This window comes from Perca fluviatilis, chromosome 5 (assembly GCF_010015445.1).
Source record: "Perca fluviatilis chromosome 5, GENO_Pfluv_1.0, whole genome shotgun sequence".
Taxonomy (NCBI): domain Eukaryota; kingdom Metazoa; phylum Chordata; class Actinopteri; order Perciformes; family Percidae; genus Perca; species Perca fluviatilis.
The window spans coordinates 42,260,662-42,279,214 of record NC_053116.1 but is presented as its reverse complement, the minus strand read 5'-3'; the positions used below and the strand labels follow the sequence as shown (position 1 = coordinate 42,279,214).

The 18,553-nt window shown below is 41.5% G+C and overlaps 1 protein-coding gene and 1 pseudogene across 1 annotated transcript; one reads left to right on the top strand and one right to left on the bottom strand.

The window, feature by feature from the left end:
• Window positions 1-4,717: 4,717 nt before the first annotated feature.
• On the bottom strand, window positions 4,718-9,418 carry LOC120559082 (annotated as a pseudogene).
• A 1,853-nt stretch (window positions 9,419-11,271) lies between these two features.
• LOC120559081 (lectin-like) lies at window positions 11,272-13,689 on the top strand. Its single transcript, XM_039800503.1, has 3 exons — window positions 11,272-11,299; window positions 12,445-12,786; window positions 13,474-13,689. The coding sequence occupies exons 1-3, from the start codon at window positions 11,272-11,274 to the stop codon at window positions 13,623-13,625; spliced, it is 522 nt and encodes a 173-aa protein (XP_039656437.1). The 3' UTR covers window positions 13,626-13,689.
• Window positions 13,690-18,553: the final 4,864 nt, after the last annotated feature.

The following is an 18,553-nucleotide window of genomic DNA, read 5'->3' as shown; positions in this document are numbered from 1 at the left end:
CACACACACACACACACACAAACACACACACACACACACACACACACACACACACACACACAAACACACACACACACACACACACACACAACAACACACACACAAACACACACACACACACAAACACACACACACACACACAAACACACACACATAAAACACACACACACAGGCAGACACACACACATACAAACACACACACACACAAACACACACAAACACACATATACACACAAAAAAAAAAAAAAAAAAAAAAAAAAAAAAAAAAAAAAAAAAAAAAAAAAAAAAAAAAAACCCATATACACATACCTTCCTTCCTTTGGCGGTCACCTGAAACGAGTATGACTGTCCTCCCTGTCGGGTTGTCTTATTTGTGGATCCTCAGGTGGCTGTAAAGGCCGATCCGTGATCCACAGATTCTGCTGCAATGTGGGCATTGGAAGGTTGAAGTGGTCTTGGTGGTGGAGCCTGTCTCTGTTGAGGAGGTGGTGGTGGTGGAGCCTGTCTCTGTTGAGGTGGTGGTGGTGGAGCCTGTCTCTGTTGAGGAGGTGGTGGTGGTGGTGGTGGAGCCTGTCTCTGTTGAGGTGGTGGTGGTGGTGGTGGTGGAGCCTGTCTCTGTTGTTGGGGTGGTGGTGTTGGTGGAGCCTGTCTCTGTTGTGGTGGTGGTGGGTGGTGGGGTGGTGGTGGAGCCTGTCTCTGTTGAGCTGGTGGTGTTGGTGGAGCCTGTCTCTGTTGTGGTGGGTGGTGGAGGCCTGTCTCTGTTGAGCTGGTGGTGGTGGAGCCTGTCTCTGTTGAGGTGGTGGTGGTGGTGGTGGTGGTGGTGGAGCCTGTCTCTGTTGAGGTGGTGGTGGGGAGCCTGTCTCTGTTGGGGTGGACGTGGTGGAGCCTGTCTCTGTTGAGCTGGTGGTGGTGGTGGTGGTGGAGCCTGTCTCTGTTGAGGTGGTGGTGGTGGTGCCTGTCTCTGTTGAGCTGGTTGGGTGGTGGAGCCTGTCTCTGTTGAGGTGGATGTGGTGGAGCCTGTCTCTGTTGAGGTGGTGGTGGTGGTGGTGGTGGAGCCTGTCTCTGTTGAGGTGGTGGTGGTGGTGGTGGTGGAGCCTGTCTCTGTTGAGGTGGTGGTGGTGGTGGAGCCTGTCTCTGTTTGTCCTTGCGGTGTTGCCGCTTTGCTTCTGCGTGACGCGCGGAGTTCTGTTTCATGGTGTGCTGCACCTTCCTGCACAGCTTTTCTCCAGTAGTCCAATGGTAGATTCTCCCAGTCGCCGGACATGATGTTAAACTTTTTCAGGCTGGTCCTAATATTGTCCTTAAAGCGTTTCTTTGGACGACACGCGCTGTCCTTCTTTTAGCTGGGAGTAGAGGATCTGTTTTGGGAGACGGTTGTTGGGCATGCGGATGACATGTCCTGTCCATCGGAGTTGGTACTGCATTATGATGGTAGGGATGCTGGGCATATTAGTTTCCTCCAGAAAGCTGGAGTTTGTGCGTCTGTCTTCCCAGTTGATCCTCAAAATTTTTCTTGGGGCTCTTTGATGGTATATTTCCAGGGCTCTTACACTGCATGAAAAGTGGGATTTTCGTCAGTATGGCGGCACTGTAGATTGTCGTGGAACTTCAGGTTTACGGCTGTATACGGCAATTTACAGGCAACACCGAAACTGCCGTGAATTGTGGGAAATTGACTGGGGCCTTGCTTGGCAGTTGTCCCCCATGACCCCCCTCCCTCTAATTCTAGGGGAGGCTTTCACATGTAAATTAAAATGCTGTGAGCTACACAAATGCAAATCAGGAAGCAGCAGGGGAGTTTTACCCCAGGTGACATTTTTCTAAAAGGTATTAACTTAATTTTAAGAAAATCTCTTAAAATAGATCAGATTCAGTATAGCCTAATTGTAGACTCTTTAGTAGATTTATTTGATGAAAGTATGCTAGATTAATTACTGTGTATGTCATTAGTAATGATTCAGATAAAAAAACACATAATTTATTTCAACAATTAGTTTTAATCAGGCTTTGCCACCAAAAAGGTAAAATGTGCAATCCATGATTCATTCACAGTCTCAACCCCTGTACATAGTGACATGACTACAGTCTTTGGTCTTGCTCATCCAACATTGTCTGGTGGAATGGAGACAGAGGCTCCACTGTACAGTTATCTAAGAGAAGTCTTTCTGCTGACACCAAAACACTGGGCTTCACATAAAGTATATCAGCTCTGTCATGGCATGACAAGGTCCCAACCATTTGTCTTCTTAAAATACTGGCAAATTCAGCACCATATTCACATGTCCATGGCATATGAAGCTGTTGGCTCTGCTCAAATGGCCTCATAATCTAGACATCAATTGTCCTATTGTTATTAAACTTTCCCAGTATTCCATTTAAACTCACTGTAATTCACCTCCACACCAGTGTGTGCGCTGTTGCGCCCTGCTGGTTAATCTGCCCCTCTTTGTCTCTCTCAATCACTCTACCCCGCCCCCTACCCCGCCTTCACTGCTTCCATTTGAAAATAGCGCGGGAGATGAGCCGAGTTAGAGCAAAAGCTTCCGAAATATGGGAATATTTCAGGCCAACTGGTAAAAGAGTTATCTGTACACTCTGTCAAACTTCACTTGGAAACACACAGGAGTTGTTCAAGACGTTTTGAAGCGTTTTTCTCTCCTCCATATCACCTCGGGGCTCCAGAGATGCGCTCACAGAAAAGAAGAAGTCAACGTAAGTATATGATTATTAATGAAACGACGAGCTAGTCTGTACTGTTTATTAACTCTTGATGCATTACAATGACTGTCGTTGGATGTTAAACCGGCTACTTAGACTTAGCAGTAATGTTTTAAACCCCACCAAGTTTAACGCGAGCAGCACAGAGCTGTGTGTCTGGGCAACCTGGCTGCTTTCGCGCCATTCATTGATGCAGAAGGCAGAGCTGGAGAGGGTGAGTTGTTTTATAAAAGTGTATTTTTTGATTTTTTGTATTTTTCAGAAAGCAGTCCGCCCGTCTTCACAACTCTGAGACAAACTGTAGCAGGGCTGAACCGAGCAAGGGTAAGATTTAAAGAATATGCTTTCATTGAATGAACTTCATTAATTTTTCTGTATAAGGACATAGATACGTTAATAGATACCGATCTTAACCGTCTTTTTTTTACAGACTAACCTCGCCTCATAACGAGCGAGGCGTGACCTAGATATTTGCTTCGGAGCTGTCTGCAAGTCCAGATTTACATGATGCTGATAATGACGCCATTGTGTGTAAGTATTTTTACTTTTTCATCTTTCCTTGTTTAATTTTACTGTAACTTATGTTTTTTTATTCATACCACTCTCATTTCATTGTTTTCCAGCTGCCTGTAAGACCTATTACGAGACAGCACGCAGGAGCTTCAGCTAGAAACAACCAGATGTGGCATCGCGGGCAGAAGCTGTGAAGAGCTCAGCTCGGAGTCGGTCGAGAAGAAAAGAGGGTAAGATTAGATCCGTTTGGTTAATGTGAATAGTTTTCAGGTGCATTCATAGATGTGTTGTGTCCGTAAGCAGTGCATTGCGCAGTACTGATTGTCTTTATTGATTGATTTTACAGCTGCTGGAAGCGGACAGAGTGTGCTGGCTGTGGGTGAGGTGGACATTTGGAAGTGCGCTACATAGACATCCAGGACAACGCACCACAGACGTCTGCTACATGGACCGAATTTAGACCGAATGCTGCCGGGTTACCAACAGCTCCGGAAACGCCGCGGGTTAGATGTGGACGGTGCTGCTTCTCGTGGAGCGGGGGATATTTGTTGTGTGTGCTGTGTGTCTGCGATGCTTTGTACATCCGATGCTTTGTACTTTGCTTTTTCTGATTGCTTGTTTTGTGTCAATAAAGCTCTATCTTTGAATAAACAGCACTTCCTGGCAAATCATTTTAACTATGATAATCATGACATGAATATACAACATAGCATATATGAAATAAATAATAAATATATATATATATATATATATATATATAAAATTTTATTATAATAATAATGGCCCAGGTTGACCAATAGCCTAACCCGTGACAGACCTGTCAACCAATCACGAGATTTTTCTTGTTTAAAAGTAGTGGTTTCAGCCAATAGCGAGTGAGGAAATTCCAGCCAGGCCAGACGTTCTCTGGCCATGTGCCTATTCATATTCTAATTAGATCCATTAACACCTCCGCGGTGGAGCTCTCATATACATACATCGGGTTCGTTTACGGCAATATGTAGCACAGATGAACGGATGCCGTGCAGCCTGTAAATTGTCGATAACTGCCAAAAATTAGGGGATTTCCGGGTGCTTACAGGCGTTTACGGGGACGGAAATCCCACTTTTCATGCAGTGTTAGGTGTCTGCTGTAGGTGGTCCAGGATTCCGCTCCATACAGCAGAGTTGGGAGAATCACAGCTCTATAGACCAGGAGCTTGGTTTGAGCCCTCAGGTCTCGGTCATCAAAGACTCTTGTCCTGAGTTTGGCATAGGCTCCGCTGGCACAGCTCAGGCGATGGTTAACCTCAGAGTCTATATCGGCTTTGGACGAGAGAATGCTGCCAAGGTAGGGGAAGTGTTCCACGCTTTCCAGAGTGGTGTTATCCACTTTGATGATGATGGGCTGGAGTGATGTCTGGTTGGGTGATGGTTGATACAAAACCTGCGTTTTCTTGATGTTCAAAGGCCAAACCCAGGGCTCTGTATGCCTTGGCAAAGGCATTCAGAATGCCCTGGAGGTCTTCAGGGAGAGTGCTACAATGGCATTAACAACGGCATATTGCAGCTCCATAATGGTGGTATTTCTGACTTTGCTCTTGGCTTTGAACCTGTTAAGGTTGAATAGCCTGCCGTCAGTCCTGTAAAGGATTGGAATCCCCTGTGGCAACTCTTGACCAGTAAGGTGAAGTATGGTAAATGGTAAGATGGTAAATAGGGTGGGAGCAATGATACATCCCTGTTTGACCCCAGTTTCTACAATAAAGGGCTCAGATTCAAAGCCACTGTTGAGCACTGTGGCTGACATGCCGTCATGCAGTAGCCTTCGCACACGGATGTATTTGTCATGACATCCATACTTTGCTAGTATGCTCCACAGTGCCTGACGATCCACGGAGTCAAAGGCCTTTGTCAAGTCTATAAAGGCCATGTACAGAGGCAGTCCTTGTTCCCGACACTTTTCTTGTAGTTGGCGAACAGAAAAGATCATGTCAGTTGTTCCCCTAGATGGGCGGAAGCCGCACTGTGATTCAGGGAGTACCTCATCAGATAGTGGTAGCAGGCGGTTGGCAAGGACACGAGCGAGAATTTTGCCTGTTGTTGACAAGAGCGAGATACCCCTGTAGTTACCACACTCAGCCTTGTCCCCTTTCTTGAATATGGTAACAATTTGGGCATCCCGGAGCTCTGAGGGGAGCTCTTCCCTTTCCCAGACCTTGATGAGTAGATTGTGAATGTGGTGCCAAAGCTTTGGTCCTCCTTCCTTTAAGATCTCCGCGGGGATCCCATCAGGACCAGCGGCCTTGTTGTTCCTGAGATTCCTGATGGCATTGTGAACCTCAGTTAGGGTAGGAAGTTCCCCCATGTCTTCTTTGATGGGACTCTGCGGGATATGGTCGCGCGATGTCTGGTTCGGCTGAGCTGTCACGGTTTAAAAGTTCCTGAAAGTGCTCCTTCCAACTGCGTTGATGGAGTCATTGTCTTTAAAAGAGTCTGTCCATCTTTTGAGCGCAGGGGATTTAAGCCGCGATGGCTAGGGCCATAGACAGCCTTAGTGGCAGTGAAAAACCTCTGGTGTCACCTGAATCTGCCAGTCTGAGTCTGTCCACCAGTTGTTCTTGAGCTCCCTCATCAATCTCTGAACATCAGCCTTGGCTCTGGAGTGTGCTGCCCTTTTGGCCTCACATGTTATAACATTTTCGCCACACTCGGAAGGCTTTTGGTTTTTCTAGAGATAAGTTGTTCTATCTCAGTGTCATTTTCATCAAACCAGTCCTGATGTTTCCTGGACTGATACCCAAGGGTGGATTCACATGAGTAATGGATGGTGGATTTGAGAAGGCCCCAGTGCTCTTCGATGTCATCAGGATATTCTTGCTGAAGACATTCCTCAAGAGAGTCCTGAAGTAGCTGCTGGGTGGCAGTTTCATTCAGGCTGTCTAGGTTCAGTCTTCGCCAGGTCTGCTTCTTCTGAATCCTCCTCCTCTTTTTAAGTTTGATGGCCATTGTGGATCGGATGAGGCGGTGGTCTGTCCAGCAGTTATCAGAGTCTATCATGGCCCTTGTGATGTTCACATCACAGCGGTCCCTTGCTCTTACAATGACATAGTCAATGAGGTGCCATTGCTTGGAGCGAGGGTGCCTCTCAAGATACCTTGAATTTGTTTTTTCTGTCGATAGAGAGTGTTGGTGATGACGAGGTTGTGCTGAGCCCTTACTCAGAAGCAGCACTCCATTGGAGTTGATGTTACCAATGCCCTCCTTGCCAATAGTGCTCTTCCAGAGGTGTTGTTCCCGGCTTACCCTAGCATTGAAGTCTCCAAGGAGAATGATCTTGTCCCCCCTGGGGATATTTGACAGGGTTTCTTCCAGGCATAGAAGGCTTCTTTTTCCTCAACGTCGGAGTCTAGGGTAGGGGCATAGGCGCTCATTACTGTCGCTGTCTGGTTGTTGGTCAACACCAGACGGAGAGTCATGAGGCGTCACTGATCCCCACAGGAAGTTCGGAGAGGTGGTTGACAAGCTGGTTTTTGATGGCAAGTCCAACTCCATGGTTTCTAGCCTCATCGGCTGGCTTTCCTTTCCAGAAGAAAGTGTAGCCACCTTTCTCCTCCTTCAGCTGCCTTTCACCTGCCCCTTCGGGTTTCGAGAGAGCAGCTATATCAATCCGGCATCTCTGCAGTTCTCTGGCAATGATGGCGGTTCGTCTCTCAGGTCTGTCACTGGAGGTGCTGTCCATCAGAGTGCGCACATTCCAGGCCCCAAAATTAAATTTAAATTTCTTTTTACAGGCAGACACACACACACACAGACACACATGCACACACAACACTAACACTAACACACAGACACACACACACACAAAGGCTGACACTCAGATACACACACACACACACACACACCAACACACAGACACACGCACACATACACACACACACACACATACAGACAGACACACACACACACACACTGAGACACACACAGACCGCACACACACACACACACACACACATAAACACACACACACACACAGACACACACACACATACACACAGATACACACACACACATACACACACAAAACATACAGACACACACAGACAAACGCACACACACACAAACACACATAGGGAGGCAGACACACACACAAACACACACATACACACACACAGGCAGACACACACACACATACAGACACACACACACAAACACATATATAAACACACACACACACACACACAGGCAGACACACACACACACATAAAGAAACAAAAAAGTGGGATAACTGTGTTATAATGGGTTTCAATGGGACATACTCGTCCCTCTAAGTGTCCCTTGTGTTATAATGGGTTTCAATGGGACATACTGGTCCTCTAAGTGTCCCTGTGTTATAATGGGTTTCAATGGGACATACTGGTCCTCTAAGTGTCCCTGTGTTATAATGGGTTTCAATGGGACATATTGGTCCTCTAAGTGTCCCTGTGTTATAATGGGTTTCAATGGGACATATTGGTCCTCTACGTGTCCCTGTGTTATAATGGGTTTCAATGGGACATATTGGTCCCTCTAAGTGTCCCTGTGTTATAATGGGTTTCAATGGGACATATTGGTCCTCTAAGTGTCCTTGTGTTATAATGGGTTTCAATGGGACATATTGGTCCTCTAAGTGTCCCTGTGTTATAATGGGTTTCAATGGGACATATTGGTCCTCTAAGTGTCCTTGTGTTATAATGGGTTTCAATGGGACATATTGGTCCTCTTAAGTGTCCCTGTGTTATAATGGGTTTCAATGGGACATATTGGTCCTCTAAGTGTCCCTGTCAGTATTTTGATTAAACTGTTTATTTTTGACTTTTTATAGAATCTGAGCTTGAACTTCAAGTAAAACTCTCATCCTGACCAGAAATCATGTTATCAGCATTAACACAGACAACATTATTAAATAAATAACAATGAAAAGGACAAATATGTCTCTAGTGAGGTACAAGGGTTAAAACAACAGAAGTTGAGCCAAAGTAAATGGACTGTTTCTATATAGCGCTTTTTTAGTCTTAACCGCGGGGGCGGGCGTCAGTGCAACATTACAAAGAATGAAACACTTTTACATTTTGGAAAACAAATTTACATTTTGGAAAACAAAATAACATTTTGGAAAACAAATTTACATTTTGGAAAACAAAATAACATTTTAGAAAACAAATTTACATTTTGGAAAACAAAATAACATTTTCGAAAACAAATTTACATTTTGGAAAACAAAATAACATTTTAGAAAACAAAATAACATTTTAGAAAACAAATTTACATTTTCGAAAACAAATTAACAAGATGCAAAACACTTTTACCAGTCCCGAAACAAATTTACAAATGACAGATTCTTCACGGAAGCGAATGTACCACATACGGGAAGTGATGAGGTTTTGTATACATGTCGCCTTGACTACGGCAGTTATGGATCGAATGCGTCAATAGAGCGCCATCTTGGAACAGGGAGGCACTGCCTTATATACTGTCTATGGGCCGTCCTTAATGCATCACGCGTCAATGTAGGCAAAGGTCTAACGGAAATAAAATCACTATAAATCGCCAAAATCTCATGCGATGTTCTAGTTTTTTTAAACAAAGAGACAAAGAGACTAATTAATGTGTTAATACAAAGAATATTTATTATAATCAGTTCACAGATATGAGTACAAACGGAAACTTCACCCTTCTGAACTAAGAGGTTCTGCTTCAAAGTGAAGTTTAAACAACTGAAATGTCCACGCACTCCCCCACTAATGATTCATTTATTTCTGCATGTATTTATTTATTTAACGAGACTTTAAGTCGTGTTTCGTCGTCCACAGTCCGAGTCCCGCCAGACTCCCTTTAGGAAACCTGTGATTTAAACTTCAGCAGGCTGTGACAGTCCGCTCCGTTCAGTCCTGGATCCAGCGCGCCCCCCAACCTACGGCCTGGGTCTCCAGCTGCGTGGTGTCGGTTTTGGCTCCCAGGAATGGGCAGTGAGCTCCAGGTCCTGCAGCTGCAGACGGACTCAGCTGCCCCCTGCCGTAGCTTCGATCCCGCCCGCGGGTTCGATACGTTCCCTGTTTTTCCAATGTTTCCGTCAGGTCCGCGTCATATAAAAACTCCAAACACCGACCACACGTAAAGTCACCATAAACTTCATTCACGCCATATACTCACTCACAACAACACACATAATGGCGCGCCGCTCAACAACACCTCATCACTTCCGGTATGTGGTACATTCCCTTTCCGTGAAGAATCTGTCATTTGTAAATTTGTTTCCGGACTGGTAAAAGTGTTTTGCATCTTGTTAATTTGTTTTCTAAAATGTAAATTTGTTTTCGAAAATGTAAATTTGTTTTCTAAAATGTTATTTTGTTTTCCAAAATGTAAATTTGTTTTCTAAAACGTAAATTTGTTTTCGAAAATGTTATTTTTTTTTCCAAAATGTAAATTTGTTTTCTAAAACGTAAATTTGTTTTCTAAAATGTTATTTTGTTTTCCAAAATGTAAATTTGTTTTCTAAAACGTAAATTTGTTTTCTAAAATGTTATTTTGTTTTCCAAAATGTAAATTTGTTTTCTAAAATGTTATTTTGTTTTCCAAAATGTAAATTTGTTTTCTAAAATGTTATTTTGTTTTTCCAAAATGTAAATTTGTTTTCCAAAATGTAAATTTGTTTTCCAAAATGTAAATTTGTTTTCCAAAATGTAAATTTGTCTCGAGCTTTGTAAAAGTGTTTCATTCTTTGTAATGTTGCATTGCACTTCCCGGCCACAGTATACCGACTACTCAACACGCTTCTACATAGTACAGCAACCATTCACACACATTTATACACTGTGGCCAAGGCCAGTTGAGTCAGATGGTTTAAGATCTACCTCAATACAGATAAACATTACAGAGATAATAATATAACATGTAATATAGAACAGCTGACATGATCAACCAAAGTCAGGTATAGAAATATGAAGTTTAGAGGAACATCATTACTTCAGTTTGGTTTCCATTTAATTGAAGGAAGTTTGTCGTTGGATCAACATTTGATATAATTTAGATAATCTGAAAGCAGGTGCTGTTGGTGTAACTGAAATATAAAATGGTGTATTAATATAGTTAAAATATTAAATCTGCTCAATGTGTGTGTGTCCCTACAGGGCTGGAGTGCTGTCTCATCAGCTGCTGGACGTCGGTACTATTTTGTTTATGACAGGAAGAACTTTACTGAAGCCCAAAGATACTGCAGAGAGAAACACACAGACCTGGTACTGTAGCAACACTGGAGGTTATGAAGATCCTGACCAACACGGCAGATTTAGACAACATGGTCTACTCCAACAACAGCTACGTGAGTTCACTTTTCTCTCTTTCATCTCAAAGTCTTTCTGACAGGAGGTTTGAAACCCTCCATAGGAACTAATAACTAAATGTAGAGCAGTAAAAAGTAGAATATTTATCTTTGAAATGTAGTAGAAGTCTAAAGTGTTTGAGTTTAATCTTCAGCAGACAGTGTTTCCCTGTTGAGCTGCAGCAGAGGATGAAACAAAAGAAGATTATGTGTTAGAAAGACTAACAAGACATTGAAACATAGATACAACTAATGCAGTAAAACAAAACTAAAACATCCCAAAACAGTATTTACAACAACAGAGATCTATGTTCTCGAGAAGCTAACTGAAAATCAGTTTGAGTGATCAGAAACTATCTCTGGTAATGAGTTATTAAAGGAGGGTAACAGAATGAAGGAGTCGTAGAGGATCAGACTGATAGTATCAAGACTGGAGATGGAAAGATTAGGTAAACATCTGGTCTTCAACAAAAAGCTAGAGCAGAGTCTAATTCTTTATATCACAATCAGAGAGCCTGGATAGGACTGTCCCGTGGCAGCTGGAGGTGGTCTCTGTCAGACCCAAGTTTCTACAAACCCGGGGAGACGGAGTTCAGACGATGGTACCCTGGACGACCAATCATTGGATACAGCGGAAAAGTCGCAGTGATGCATCCTTATAATGGACTCTGGTACGACAACATTTGTGACAACACGACATGCATCCAGTCTGCGTGAATGTCAGAGGTGAGAATATTAACTAGTGAAGTTTCTCTTCTCTGCTTCTCTTTGCCTCTTTGTTTTCATTATTCGGGCCATTCCTATGTATTGATATCACACAGAGCAATAAAAAGCCAAGCCAATCTCCTGTCTAAAACACTTCTTATATGTTTTTGGATGTCAAACTGTGAAGAAATAAACATTATAACTTATACAGTTGACAAAAATTTGTTTTCAAAAAAGTCCAGACCCTTTTGCCCTCATGACATTCACCTATGCCAATAATCAAAATAATAATGTCATATTTATTGATATCACACACACAGCAAGGGTACACAAGCATCTGTGTTGTCTAAAACAGTTCTCCTACATATTTGGAGTCATCCAGTGTAAAAATAAACCTAATGAACATTATAACTCATATAAAAGGACAAACTATTTACATTTCTTCAAAAAAGGCCCAAATGTATCCCAAATATCTAAACAGTGACGTCATTCTTCTCTGTAGAACGGTCATAGACCGGAGTTATCTCTCTTTTTCACTTTACTCTTTGTTCTCGCTCGGATTCCCTGGAGTGATTTATCTTTTCCACTATATAGTCTTTGTGTGACGGACCTGCCTTCCCATTGGTTGAAAAATGTCAACACACTCTCGCAAAGCATCATGGGAGATTTATACTAGACGGTAGCACGGAGCTAGTGGTAGAAATGACCGAAAACATGATAAATTATGGACATCAAGTGGATAAATCTTGGATGTAAGAGTTTGGATTTATTGCTCCACAACTCCGAAAAAAGGCACAAGTTCCAGGCTGGATAGAAACCCTTCTGTAAAGACACCAAAGACAACCCCGTGATGGCTAACTCCTTAGCTTTTAGCAGGAATAATCGGTAAGATGCTACGTTTTACGGTTATTAAATTATCTACATATGAAACAGAGGTGCCATTTGGGATTGTGGACGATCCTTTAGGGTTCTGAAGTTAAGGACATTTCTTATTAATGTGGAGAGACTGTTGGTAAATAAAGTTATTTGTTAGTTAGTTTATTGATGTGGTTCTTTATATCTCAGTGGATTTATTGTAGATATTATAAAGACATGAATCACAGGTGTGGATGGATGGGAGGTTGTATGTTATGCTGCCTCTACAATTCTCTGTGCTTCATTTTCAGGATCAGATGTGACTTTTCTCTCCATCATCACCCCTATGAACTGGACTGAAGCCCAGAGCTACTGCAGAGCTAACCACACAGACCTGGCCAGTGTGAGGAACATGACAGAGAACCGGATGGTACTGGCTGCTGGAGGAAACCGTCCCTGGGTCTGGATCGGCCTTTTCAGAGACTCCTGGAAGTGGTCAGATGGACGAACCTCCTCATTCAGCTTCTGGAAGACCGGGCAACCTGATGACAAGAACGGGAACGAGGCTTGTGTGGCTGCAGACTTCAGCCAATCAGGAGCCTGGGAGGACTGGTCCTGTGACATGGAGAGAGCGTTCATTTGCTACGGTCCAGGTGAGTGCTGTCCCCGGGATTTTATATTTAGATTCAGGACAATAGGGATGAAACGATATACTCAACTCACGATTGGATTCAGGATTTTAAGTTGATGATACGGTTTTCTCAAGATGTTTTTAACCGAATGAGTGAAAATCTTCCTTTATTTCTGTAAACTGCAAAACAACAGATGTGTACTGTTATCAAAAGTGAGTCTGAAACTGTATTTTATGTTAAAGAACAAAGTTAGATGTTTAAAACAAATCCCACATCTAAATAACTAAATTAATAGAAACAAATCTCTTCAAATAAATCAACTAAGAAGACGTAGTGACATCTGAAGTCAAACAAGGTCAATCTAAAGTAGATTATACTCTAGGACGTTTAAAAACTGCATCAACATTCATTTCTTATCTCAACCAGTTGTTGTCTTTACACATTTATATCCATATTTAACCATCGTTACCTCCCTAGTGCTAACCCCGGGACTCTAAACACTAAACATCAGGTTGTGGAGAGTAAATGTGAACATGATGATGTGGATCATTTCCATGGAATAGTTAGTAAAGTTAGCATGCAGTGGTGATCAGCTGCAGATGATCAGTTAGTGTTGAATCTATTGTTTAAACTGATGATGAGGAATGAACAGGATGATGATTATTATCCACACAGAAATGTTTTAATCTTTGTTTGATTTTTACAAAGCGGTTCCTGTTTCAAAGAAAGTGCTGAAAGTGAAGTTTGAGAACAAGAACAATGTGGATCTGAATGACCCTGCTGTGATGGAGGCCATGTTGAAGCAGGTAAATCAGGTTTTATACTTTTATACTAAAACAGAACAACCAAATGACTCTTAAAAGCAAATTAAAAGAAGATAAAACTTTATTCACCTTCCAGCATTAAAGAAACCGTGTGAGGAGGAATCAGATAAAGAAATACTAAAAATACAGCTAAATAAGAACATTTAAAAGCTATATATATTATACATACATCACTTTGGTCAGATACATGACATGAGCTTTGTGCATAAGTAGAGAGTCTAGTAGTGGCACTCTGAGGGAGAATTAGGACTAATTATGAATCAACACAGCTTCTATCTGACACCAGAAAAATGTACAAATACAATCCAGCAATCTGGAAAGTATTATGAACAAGAGAAGAAAGTATATATGAGTCCAGTCTAACTACCAGTGCAGGATGTGATGTGTCTCTCTGTGAGTGATGATGTGGAGGAGTTTGGATCATAGGTGTAGATATCAGGGGGGATGCAGGGGGTGTGTCCCCCCCCATATATTTAGAAGACATACATTTGTCCCCCCTAAATAAATATGAAAGACATCCCACTCCCCAAAACATGTACGGAAAACCAGATGTGTGTCTACTTTGCACCATCGGGGAGTTAAAGAACACAACGTGTCTCTGGTGATTTTGACGTCATGTCTTTTAAACTTTGGAGCTCATGGCTTTAACAAGGTTAACAAGAGCGACATGATTCCTAAAAACATCCCCAAACATGTGTGATGTTTTGAATATGCAGAATGTTTTGAACAATACAGGAGAACAATAATAATAGAATAACAATTTCCTTAACATACATAAAGACATTTGCACAATAAATTGATGCAGAATGTTGAAAACTTTCTGAAGGACGGCCCTGGTTTTAATTTAGCCCCCTTTCCCCTATTTGTGTCTCAGCTGAAACAGAAGCTGAGGGCCCAGGGCCGGGGACGACAACATCAAACTGAGCTGGAGGAAGCAGGCCGATGGAAAAGTCTTCCACAAGGAAGACAAGAAGACCAACAAGAGGAGGAGGAAGAGGGAGGAGCTGTAATGTTGAGTTGCTGCGTCTGTTTTCATCAGAGAAAAGTCTGGTTCTTTGCAAGCAGAAATACTAAATATATTCACAGCTTCTAGCTTCTCAAACATGAAGATGTTATGCTTTTCTTTGTCATATTTGGTGATAAACTTAATATATTTGAGCTTCAGACTGTTGTTAGAATAAAACAAGACTTTAGTATTTATCCGATTTATCAGCTTTGGGGAAATATAACCGACATGTTTTACTGATTAACTGTTTCTTCTTTAAAATCTATTTTAATGAGATAAAATATCTTTCTTTGTTTGAGAGTAAAGGGTTTTTCACACGGGAGCGACCCTTGGCCTGCGTAGTCGCGTCATGTGATGGACAACGCTCCGCCAGTTAACACCAGGTGATCAATGAGTGTCACCATGGAGATACTGTATCCCTGCTGTACAACTGGATGAGATCATACTGTAGTTTCATATCTCCCTAATCACAGGCAGATTTATAACAGATAGTGGTAATACTAGTCTTTCCTAACCACTGACAGTTATTGCTGATAGCTAAATTTAGCTACATTAGCATAGTTAGCTACATTAGCATAGTTAGCTACATTAGCATAGTCATGATTACGGACGTCTTGTGCCGATGTTCTGATAACTGTTTAGAAAACACTTTTATATTTTAGGAAACAAATAAACAGAAGAGGAAGTTACACCACATGAAGGCCCCGACCTTGGCGTGTGTGTGAGTAATAACGTTAGATAACAAGTTTAGAAGACACCCTCTGTGAGGATAGGATAAGTATAAGATAAGATAGGACTCAGTAATCTTTGCTTAACTGAACTTCTCGTCTCAGATTGATCCTTGTGTTCTGGGAAACTTAAGACCAATGAAAGAAGCAGGAATTAATAAATTAGAGTCAGATTGGACAGGCCTTAGGGCCTCATTTGGAAAAGATTCCTTACGCAGCGTGTGAGCGCGCACCCAATTTCACGCAGTTTCCGCGGCCCGCCTTGTTGTGTCACCTATCAAACTGCCCCCACCTGCCTTCCTCTCATTGAATATTAATTACGAGGCGAGACCCATAGCTCCCCGCGGTGGAAAGGCCTTAACAAGGCGTCTGGCTGTGATGAGTCAGAATATCTCTAAATGAGTGATATAGAAGATAATCATGTGAATATATTAGTGTTGTGCTGTCACCTTATAAAACAAACTCAATCTGAAGATGTTTTTACAGTTTTCAGCCGTGATCCAGAATGAAAATCTGCAGAATTGAACCGATTGTTTATTAGGCGAGGTTGAAAGGGGAATGTTTTATTTTAATTTGTTTAAAATCTGGGTAATATTCTGTCTGCAGATTCCTGTGTGGCTCTGGTTATTAGAGATGCAAACTTTAAACATTTCCCTAAAACTTGATGTGACTGTAACATCTTCCAGACAGAAACACAAAATATATTCACAGCTTCTCAAACAGGAAGATTTGATGCTTTTCTTTGTTATATTTGATCATAAACTTAATATATTTGGGCTTTAGACTGTTTTACCAACATGTTTTACTGATTTCTGATATTTATGTTTTTCAGGTTGTGGTGGAGATGTTTTAACATTAACATTATTTAATTTGATTAAAATATAAATTATATTTAATGAATGTTGAATGTTTAAAATTCATCAGACTAAATCTCTTTCTTCATGTGAGAGTAATATTATAAAGTAATTAAATGTATGCTAAACATTTACCTAAAGTTAGTCATGAGACTGTAACATCTTTTAAACTAAAATACTAAATATTTATAGCTTCCAGCCGTCTTCAGTATCAAGATTTGAGGATTTTTATTTGTCACATTTGGTCATAAACTTCATATATTTTTGGAATATAGGAATAAATTATGTTTTTAAGAGTGAATTTGAATACAAATTGTTTTGTTCTTATGAATTTAATAAAGTTGTGAAAATTATGAACTAACAAGAAGAGTTTGAATCTTTTCTTTAACTATTTAAAACATGAGTTGGTGGTTAGCAGCATGACTCGTCCTTTTTATGTGAGGATATGATTGGTGAGAAGCCAGGTGGCTTCTCACCAATCACATGCCGACAAAGTAAAGTTAATGTTATAATTTAAAATATTCAAATATATTTTAAATTATAACATTTATCGTAAAATTAATTTTTTATTTTATTTAAAAATAAAATTGATTTTATATTTTAAATTATGTTTTATATTTTCATGGGGATGCCAGGCTTCCTTTGGCCTCCTAGAGAAACCGCCACTGGATTTCATATACTGCCTTAGTAGTAAAAAATATTATTTCAGGCGGGCTACGAGTACAAGTGACAGGCTGACGTAAGTCCAGCGATTCTCAGCTAGCATGTAATAGCGTTGTATCTAGTTATCTGGTCGGGACTCCTTACATGAAAATATGGACATAAGAAGATTTTTAAAACGTCGAGCTCCAAACGATACAAATAGTCCGCCATCTGGATCAAACAAGGAGGATACAACACAAACAACAGTAGGCCTAACCGGTGATGACGATAGAGTTCGGATCGGCAAACGGACACCGCTGTGAACTTGAGAGAACACCGAGCAGCTCTGGATCAGCAGCAACCGCTAGCAGTCCTGACGCTTACCACACAGATGCACTAGCCGCACTAGGTAACACCAACGCAGATGATCTTGGAGAAAAACACGGCTGTCCTAAACAACCTGCTCTGCCCCATTTCCCCTCAAAATGTTTTGGAAGTACAAAACGATCGTTTTCCACTTACTTCTACAAGAATTACCCTTGGCTTGAGTATTCCGTTAGGGATTCAGTCTACTGTTTTGCTTGTCGCCATTTCCAGACTGAAAGCTGCGTTGAGGAAACATTTAAAAGGGGGACATGAGTGACTGGAAAAATTGAGCAGTAAACTAGAGAAACATGGAAAAAGCCAGGCCCATCTAAACTGTATGATTAAGATGGATAGATAACTTTATTGTCCCCGAGGGGCAGTTGGGTTTGCGACACAATCGCAAGGCACTTTATAACAATACATCAGACATAATACAGACAAATAATAATTATATCAGACAACGACAAACAAAAATAAAGAATATACATCACACACTACAATACACTATACACCCTTAGGTATGGTCAGACCAGCTGGACGACTAGCTTATTCTGACTGATTTATGGCTTTTATGGCTTGTGGTAACAAAGAAAATTTGTATCTGTTCTTGATCAGAAGGGGTAAGCAAAAACGACGCATCGATGGCAGTAGTTTAAAATGTGATGCCAGGGGTGTGTGTGTCACATACAATGCTATTAGCCTTTCTCACCAGTCTGTCTTTGTAAATGTGTTCAATGCTCGGAGGGTTACCCCAAGTAACTTGCTGGCAGTTAAGACTGTTTTTCTGATTGTCTTTTCTGTGTGGAAGTGGAATAACTTCCAAGCAGCCAGCTCATCAAATGGATCTATTGCAGTTAAACTTTCTGAAAGCCATAAAACTACAGCAGAAAAGAACAGAGGTTATCTATGCAAAGTAGTTGATGTTGTGAGGCTACTGTCTAAACTTGGATTGCCCTTTCGTGGACACAAGGAGGGAGAAGAGTCAGAATCGCGCGGCAATTTCCTCGAGGTTTGCAGTTTTTATCGAAATATGATGCTGATTTTGGAAAACATGAAATCCAATTATTTTAATGCCACAAGCCCAGATGTTCAAAATGAAATAATTGACATCTGCGCAGATGCTTTACAACAACGTTGCTGAAAAGGTGCAGGAAACTGGATTTTTCTCCATAATTGCGGACGGGCTAGGTCCTCCAAAACTGAGCAGCTGTCAGTGTGCATGTACGATATGCCGAGGAATTGGAAATCAAGGAGCGATTTTTGTGTTTTATGGACTGTTCAGCATCTCGTTACGCGGCTGGGATTGTGGAGGCCATCTACAAAGGGCTTGATATGTGTGGTCTTAAAAACATCCCAATTGTGGCACAG